At 44.8% G+C, this 8,498-nt stretch overlaps 1 protein-coding gene across 1 annotated transcript; it reads left to right on the forward strand.

The window, feature by feature from the left end:
- The first annotated feature begins 3,558 nt into the window (after positions 1 to 3,558).
- Positions 3,559 to 5,083, forward strand: LOC135556855 (zinc finger protein 648-like). Its single transcript, XM_064990285.1, has one exon. The coding sequence runs from the start codon at positions 3,559 to 3,561 to the stop codon at positions 5,080 to 5,082; it is 1,524 nt and encodes a 507-aa protein (XP_064846357.1). The 3' UTR covers position 5,083.
- The last annotated feature ends 3,415 nt before the right edge of the window (positions 5,084 to 8,498 follow it).

Below are 8,498 nucleotides of genomic sequence, written 5' to 3' on the forward strand. Positions count from 1 at the left end.
GCGATTACTCACCCTGTACTGGAGGAATTCTTCTTCTTTGACGAGTCAGCCGGGAAGGATTTACTCCCGACAAGGTCCTCATCCCCGTCATTCACAGGTAAAGACGGAGATATCGCGGACAGCGGTCCGGGTGCCTTGTAAGGATCCGTCGTCCGAGAGGGTATTCTACCTTTACCATCGGTCCTATTAGCCAACGTACAATCAATCAATAATAAAATAGACAATATATGAGCACATATATCCTACGAATGGGACATTAAAAAATGTTTCACTGAGTCGTGGCTGAACAATGACATGATTAACATACAGCTGTTGAGTTTTAGGCTTTTTCGGCAAGATAGAACAGCGGCCTCTGGTAAGACAAGGGGTGGTGACCTATGTATATTTGTAAACAACAGAGTGCACAAAATCTAAGGAAGTCTCTAGGTTTTGCTCGCCTGAGGTAGAGATCTCAAGATAAGCTGTCGACCACACTATTTCCAAGAGAGTTTACATCTATATTTTTCATAGCTGTCTATATACCACCGCAGACCAATGCTGGCACTAAGACTGCACTCAATGAGCTGTATACGGCCATAAGCAAACAGGAAAATGCTCATCCATAGGCAGCGCTCCTAGTGGCCGGGGACATTGATGCAGGGAAACTCAAATCAGTTTTACCTCATTTTTATTAGCATGTTAAGTCTGCAAACAGAGGGAAAGCAACTCTCGAGCACCTATTACTCCACACACAGATGTGTACAAAACTCTCCCTCGCCCTCCATTTGGCAAATCTGACCATAATTCTATCCTCCTGATTACTGCTTACAAGCAAAAACTAAAGCAGGAAGCACCAGTGACTTGGTCAATAAGAAAGTGGTCAGATGAAGCAGGTGCTAAGCTACAAGACTGTTTTTCTAGCGCAGACTGGAATATGTTCCGGGATTCTTCCGATGGCATTGAGGTGTACACCACATCAGTCACTGGCTTCATCAATAAGTGCATCGATGACGTCGTCCCCACAGTGACTGTACGTACATACCCCAACCAGAAGCCATGTATTACAGGCAACATCCACATTGAACTAAAGGGTAGAGCTGCCGCGTTCAAGGAGCGTGACTCTAACCTGGACACTTATAAGAAATCCTGCTATGCCTTCCGACGAACCATCAAACAAGCAAAGGATGCAAAGGGTTACTCACTCAGTGCTCTCTGGTGTTCGAGCTACAGTCCTCATCATTCCACACCTATCAGGGCCATGATCGCCTGCATCATCTCTATGCTCTTGGGCAAAGCCCTGGTTTGGGCAATGGCGGAGTGGGAACAGCAGCCACCTTTCTGCAGCTCCATATTAGCCTTCACTGCTGAGCTGTAACGAGTGTGCCGAGCAGCGACTACCACCCAGTCGGCGGACGAGAAGCGGCAAGCTGACTGTTCAACCTCCGCCAAGGTGCCAGACCAGTGGCTGACTTCGTCATTGACTCCTGCACCCTCACTGCCGAGAGTGGGTGGAATACTGAATCCCTGGTCACTGCTTTCCATCAGGGTCTGTCTATCTCCATCAAGGATGAACTGGCCGATCGGGAACTGGGAGAGGACCTCGAGTCCCTGATAACGCTGGCCAACACATTGACAACCACATCCGAGAATGTGTGAGACAGCTCCTTTTTGACACCACTCCCGTGTCCTGGTTTCCGGAGCACCCCAAGCCCAGCATTGAGGAACCAAGGCAGCTGGGACACACACATCTGAGCCCACAGGAATGTGACAGGTGCATGCGCGATGGCAACGGCCTCTACTGCGGAGGTTTCGGCCATCTCCGTTCTACATGCCCAAAGTTGATGGGAAACACTGGGGCTCACCAGGACAAGGGGAGACCCTGACGAGCTGTCCAGTTTCACCCCAGCTACCCGGTCACCATCTTACACTACCCGCAACCCTTCATTGGGACAACCGTCAGCACCACATTCAAACCTTCGTGCACTCCGGGGCCGCAGATCATTTCATTGATCAAGACTTCGCCAGAGAATTACAAATCCCCTGCGTGAAATGTCCCATCTCTCTGCAGATTTAAGCCCTCGATGGACGCCCCATCGGCTCCGGCCAGGTGGAATATCAGACCAAGCCCATTCTACTGCAGGTTGGGGTGAACCACTCAGAGAGACTTAGTTTCTTTTTTATCACTGCTCCCAAGAACCCCCTTATCCTAGGGTATCCCTGGCTAGTGCTACATAACCCACTCTTCTCCTGGTCCACGGGACACCTACTAGATTGGGGTAAGAACTGCCAGACAAGATGCCAAAGATCCCTACCAAGAGCCAGGCCGGGTTCCCCAGGCATCCATTGAAGACCAATACTTTTCTGCTCTCCGTCCCGAGTACTTCGACCTCCAAGAGGTCTTCAGTAAGAGGCAACCCACCCCCCTCATAGTCCATATGACTGCGCCATAGAACTCCAACTCCACCCCTCCCCGGGGCCGTCTGTACTCCCTCTCAACCCCTGAAGCAGCTGTCATGGACAATTACATCCAGGAGTTGCTGGAGACAGGTTTCATTTGCTCCTCTATATCCCCAGCTGGTGCAGGCTTCTTTGTGGGAAAGAAGGATGGAGGTCTACGTCCCTGCATCGATTAGAGGACTGAACAGGATTATAGTTAAGAATCGTTACCCGCCTACCCCTGATGTCCGCCGCCTTGGAGTTGGTCCATGGGGCCCAATTCTTCACCAAACTGGACCTCCTCAACGCTTACAATCTGGTGAGAATCAGGGATTGCCAGACTCCAGCCACCCCAGTCATAGACTGTTCTCTATGCTACTGCACGGCAAGCGGTACGGGAGCACCAAGTCTAGGTCCAACAAGCTTCTTAATAGCTTCTACCCCCAAGCCATACAACTCCTGAACAGCTAATCAAATTTGCATTGACCCCCCCACCCCACCCCAAATTTGATTTTGACACATTCACTCACTCATCCCTGGAACAAAGGCTCTCTATTTCTGTCTGTCTCTGGCAGTCTTCTCCACCATGCCCCAGCTCTGGTGATGTTGTTGGAGCTCTGTCTCGATTGTTTTTCGCCACAATGTCTTGGGCCTCCCCCTTTTACGTCTGCCCTCTGGATCCCTGACACAACACAGGTTATTGGGATTCAGATGCTTCAGAGCCTGTTATGAGGCGAACACAAACTGCTTGCATCTTCTCCTTTTGTATTGTGTTTTTGCAGGAGCACTAAAACTTTAATAACCCCTTCATAGATGTTTTATAAGCATTAATATATGTTTTATAACACTTACTAAAACATTTTGTATGTGATGCACTCAATGACAATATTGTGAAAGCTTAGGAAATATATAGCGTTATTGTTTGAAAAGTACATTTGTCTTCACTGTGATGAATAGAACACTGTATTTGTTTTTGTGTTTTTCTTCCAGGCACTGCCAAGAAGGTGAGCTCAACCTCAAACCACATTCACCACCTCTATAATATCCAATATGGCTGAAGGAATGCCTTCATGGACCTCCGACAGGTTTGTTGATAAAATGTACATTTCAAAGAGAAGTATCAGGAAAAACATAATGAACAAAATGCACTACGTTTCCCACATGCCCTCAGAGAATGTAACAGTCAGCACTACTCACAAAGTGGAAAGTGACTCTAACCCATCTGATAATGACGATACCGACTCCCTCTCAGGTAGTAGCTTCACCGGGATGATTTATTTAAACCCACAAACACCTACCTGGACTCTAGCTGAGAAGTTTACTGAACTCAACTCTGGAGAAGACAAGAGACTTTCTACCTATCAGGACCTCTGTGGTCCTCCAGGTTCACCCACGGCCATTGAACATAATATTCCCAATAGGAGAGGCTCTACTGGCGTGTATGGGGTCTACTCAGACTCGTCACAACAAGAGGAAGGCAACATCAAGAAGGTTTCTAAAAGGAGACCGCAGAGGAAAGTGTCAAGCGGGAATCCTTCCGATCTGAAGCTGCGTCTGGTGAGAGAGATCAGGCCCAAACCCAACGAGGCTCTGTCTGATGTGCATTGTGATGTGCGTGAGATCTTTGATGTGTGTGGGAAAAATGGAAATGAGAAGAGTGGAGTATCACTAGTAATTCCCCCTCCATTAAACAAGGCTCTGGCCATGATTGATGCCTGTGAGAAGAATAAGGTGCCTATAGTGTTTACTGCCATGAAGAAACGTGGAGTAGAGGGAGACACAGAGAACCGGCCCTATAAGTGCACTCACTGCAACTGGGCCTTTAAGAAGTCCAGCAATCTGCAGAGTCATCTGGATACTCATAGTGGCCTGAAGGCTCATGTGTGTGACCTATGCGGCAAGGCCTATTCCCACCAGGGCACACTGCAGCAGCACAAGCGCCTGCACACCGGAGAGAGACCGTACCACTGCCCCTTCTGTGACAAGACCTACATCTGGTCTTCCGATTACCGCAAGCACATCCGCACGCACACCGGAGAGAAGCCATACGTGTGCGAGACCTGTGGCAAGGACTTTGTGCGCTCCTCGGACCTGCGGAAGCACGAGCGTAACATGCACACCAACAACAAACCATTTCCATGTACGCAGTGTGGCAAGACCTTCAACAAGCCGCTGTCCCTGCTCCGCCATGAGCGGACCCATCTAGGCGAGCGGCCCTTCTGCTGTTCCGTTTGTGGGAAAGCCTTTGCCGTGGCCAGCCGCATGGCAGAGCACCAGATGGTGCACACCGGGGTGAGACCCTACACCTGCCTGGTCTGTTCCAAATCCTTCACCAAGTCCTCCAACCTGCTGGAGCATCAGGCCATCCACAGCGGCATCCGCCCCCACAAATGCTCCCAGTGCAGGGTGCCGTTCGCCATGGTGTCTCGCTTGGTCCGTCACCAGTGCGTCCATACCGGAGAGAGGCCCTTCAACTGCACAGGCTGCAGCATGTCCTTCAGCCGCACAACTGCTCTGAAGTGCCACCAGGAGCAGACGTGTGCCGGGAGGATCTTTGTATGTGTGAAGTGTGACAAGGCTTTTCAGTGTGCCTCTCAGCTCACTGAGCACATGCTGAGCCATGACTCTACTGTTGCTGCTTCTGCTGTCGGAAACACAGACGACTGATTGATGCTATTGATGTTTGGGAGCTACCCTCTCATATAGTACACACTGTTGGTTTAGTCAACCTTATTGATCTTTACATGCTAGGGCAACATCCTGCTAGTCTGCTAACAATTAAGGATCTTCTGACAATGTTCTAAAATGCTTTCAAAAGTTTTATTTATTTAATTGTTCTAATGTGAAGCCTGAGTTTGGCTGGGGGAAAAAGTACAATTGTTTAGGCAGGTGTATGACGCTCAGAAATGATATGTAGCAAATTTAGATTTTTTGTTGTTGATGGTTTTGCATGTACATTGATTAATGAATTTTATGCTAGTCAAATACACAGTTGAAGTCGGAAGTTTACATACACCTTAGCCTAATACATTTAAACTCAGTTTTTCACAATTCCTGACATTTAATCCTAGTAAAACATCCCTGTCTTAGGTCAGTTAGGATCACCACTTTATTTTAAGAATGTGAAATAGCAGAATAATAGTAGAGAGTGATTTACTTCAACTTTTATTTATTTCATCACATTCCCAGTTGGTCAGATGTTTACATACATTCAATTAGTATTTGGAAGATTGCTTGCGTGCAAGCCTCCCCCTTTTTCCTCCAAACATAACAATGGTGATTATAGCCAAACAGTTCTATTTTTGTTTCATCAGTCCAGAAGACATTTCTCCAAAAAGTTCCATCTTTCTCCCCATGTACAGTTGCAAACTGCAGTCTGGCTTTTTTTATGGCGGTTTTGGAGCAGTGGCTTCTTAGGACTTGTTTTACTGTGGATATAGATACTTTTGTACCTATCTCCTCCTGCATCTTCACAAGGTCCTTTGCTGTTGTTCTGGGATTGATTTGCACTTTTCGAGCCAAAGTACGTTCATCTCTTGGAGACAGAACGCGTCTCCTTCCTGAGCGGTATGACGGCTGCGTGGTCGCATGGTGTTTATACTCGCATACTATTTTTTGAACAGATGAACGTGGTACCTTCAGGCGTTTGGAAATTGCTCCCAATGATGAACCAGACTTGTGGAGGTCTCCCAAAAAAATTCTGAGGTCTTGGCTGATTTCGTTTGATTTTCTCATGATGTCAAGCAAAGAGGCACTGAGTTTGAAGGTAGGCCTTGAAATACATCCACAGGTACACCTCCAATTGACTCAAATTATGTTAATTAGCCTATCAGAAGCTTCTAAACCCATGACATCCTTTTCTGGAATTTTCTATGCTGTTTAAAGGCACAGTCAATTTAGTGTATGTAAACTTCTGACCCACTGGAATTGTGATACAGTATATTATAAGTGAAATAATGTGTATGTTAACAGTTGTTGGAAAAATTACTTGTGTCATGCACAAAGTAGTCCTAACCAACTTGCCAAAACCATAGTTTGTTAACAAGAAATTTGTGGAGTGTAAATAACATACATATTTCAAAACTATTCCAATCTGTTACATGGACTTATTGTACCTGTTACTGAAATGGTTGTTCCAGTTTAGATGTTTAAGGTAGTCTCAAATCATAGTTTTACCTAGCAGTCATTCATAATGCAGATGGCGGGTGGATACAAATGCCAAATGTTGGATATGCCCAATCTGGCTGGATTCCAATAGCAATTACACATCACTTTGCAAGCCAGTATAATGTGACATGGTGTAGCCTGTAAACTATGAGCTTTCGGCCACTGAAATACATATTATCTTAAAGAATATAACTTTAATGACTATATGTTCACTTACAAACTTACTTGGTGAATGCCACAGTTTTGAAAACAAATGAATGCAACAACCATGTCTCTGTCACTAGCAAACAAAGTCATGGGTGGTACTGGTAACTCTACAATTGACTCAGAAGGCCCCCTGGGAATTATGCAAATAAGGCTTAAAACCCTACAGCAGGGCCGAAACATTTCTGGTTTTGGAATTTTATATGGTTCTTCAAAGAAAAAAAAAATGTTCCCCTATGGCATCGCTATCAAGAACCTTATTTGGTTCAAATTTATGCCACAATAGTGCATCTAAATCATTAAGGGGGTGGGGGGGGTGGTGAGAAGGATTACTTATCCTATTCAAGGAATACCTAGGATAGGATAAGTAATCCTTCTCACCACCCCCCCTTAATGATTTAGATGCACTATTGTAAGGTGGCTGTTCCACTGGATGTCAGAAGGTGAATTCACCAATTTGTAAGTCGCTCTGGATAAGAGCGTCTGCTAAATGACTTAAATGTAAATGTAAATGTTATTTTTAAGTGTAGGTACGCGAAGGGTAATCTGTTGGGGAGTGACTATACACAAGAGCACCTCTGAGACGCACACCTACAGATGTAGAAACTTAATTTGATCACCCTGTTGCAGTGCAGGAAATGCAGTGCAGGAAATTTCCACTTAGAAAATGTCCATAACCAAAGATTTATCAACCTCTACAAAAGTGTCTTAGTTCTAATTCACAATTCCTGTTACTGCAGGATTATTGTCCTGCTGTAGAAAACTATCTGTGTACTATCTGTGTACACCCCAAATGGCACCCTATTCCTTATACAGCTTTCTACGTTTGACAACAGCCCTATGGTTCCTGGTCAAAAGTAATGCACTATATAGGGAATAGGGCGCCATTTGGATTTGGGATGCACACATCATGTATGAAGTGGAGATCCCGGGGGTGCAGTTCTGAGGTTAGCTAATCATATGGTATCTTTGAATCTTTGAAAGTACAGTATTGAACATTATTTATTGAATTTGTGTTGGTTCTAAAAAAATATATAAAAAAATATTTAAAAAAAACGTTTACCTGTGTTTTGGTGTTCTTTTGATGGACAGTTTGGACACCTAAATTGCAAAGGGGAGAATAACATCAGAAGAACATTATTATTATATACAATTCTTGCCACCAACAGAATGATACAGTGTATATATATATATATATATATAATATTTTTTTAATTTAATGTCTTACATCTTACAATCCACAATTTACTCAATTATAAAGTTTTGATACCATCTGATACAATCAGTACCATCAAGTCCTTCAGTAAGGTAAGAGACTCACTCATTATTTCTACACATAATCATGAGATTGAGTTGAATGAAAACTAGAGCGGAGTCATTCAGAGTAATTGTGCGACAGACAGGCTACAGGGTAGTTCATTGGGAGTTCATGTGATACTACAAAAGCCCCATTTATGCACCATTCGTCTATTGTGTCCACATTCTGATTGTAACCACATTTGTAGACAGGTGTAGATGATCAAAAGACACATTGTGATCCAATCTTCTTTACTTAATCCGAAGGTTGACAGATCTGGACAGTGGAAACATTTAAATCATCATTATCCCACCTTCTAAAATCATTGACAGGCAGCACCATTGATTTAAATATGTGTTTTACAGTGGTGGTCAGTGCCGTTTAAGATTTTTTTCATGAGCATTGCCTTATTTCT

The sequence above is a fragment of the Oncorhynchus masou genome, chromosome 15 (genome assembly GCF_036934945.1).
Source record: "Oncorhynchus masou masou isolate Uvic2021 chromosome 15, UVic_Omas_1.1, whole genome shotgun sequence".
Taxonomy (NCBI): Eukaryota; Metazoa; Chordata; class Actinopteri; order Salmoniformes; family Salmonidae; genus Oncorhynchus; species Oncorhynchus masou.

Bases quoted from the DNA above. Each gene is read 5' to 3' on its own strand.
- LOC135556855 (XM_064990285.1), top strand. From the start codon at position 3,559: ATGCACTACGTTTCCCACATGCCCTCAGAGAATGTAACAGTCAGCACT.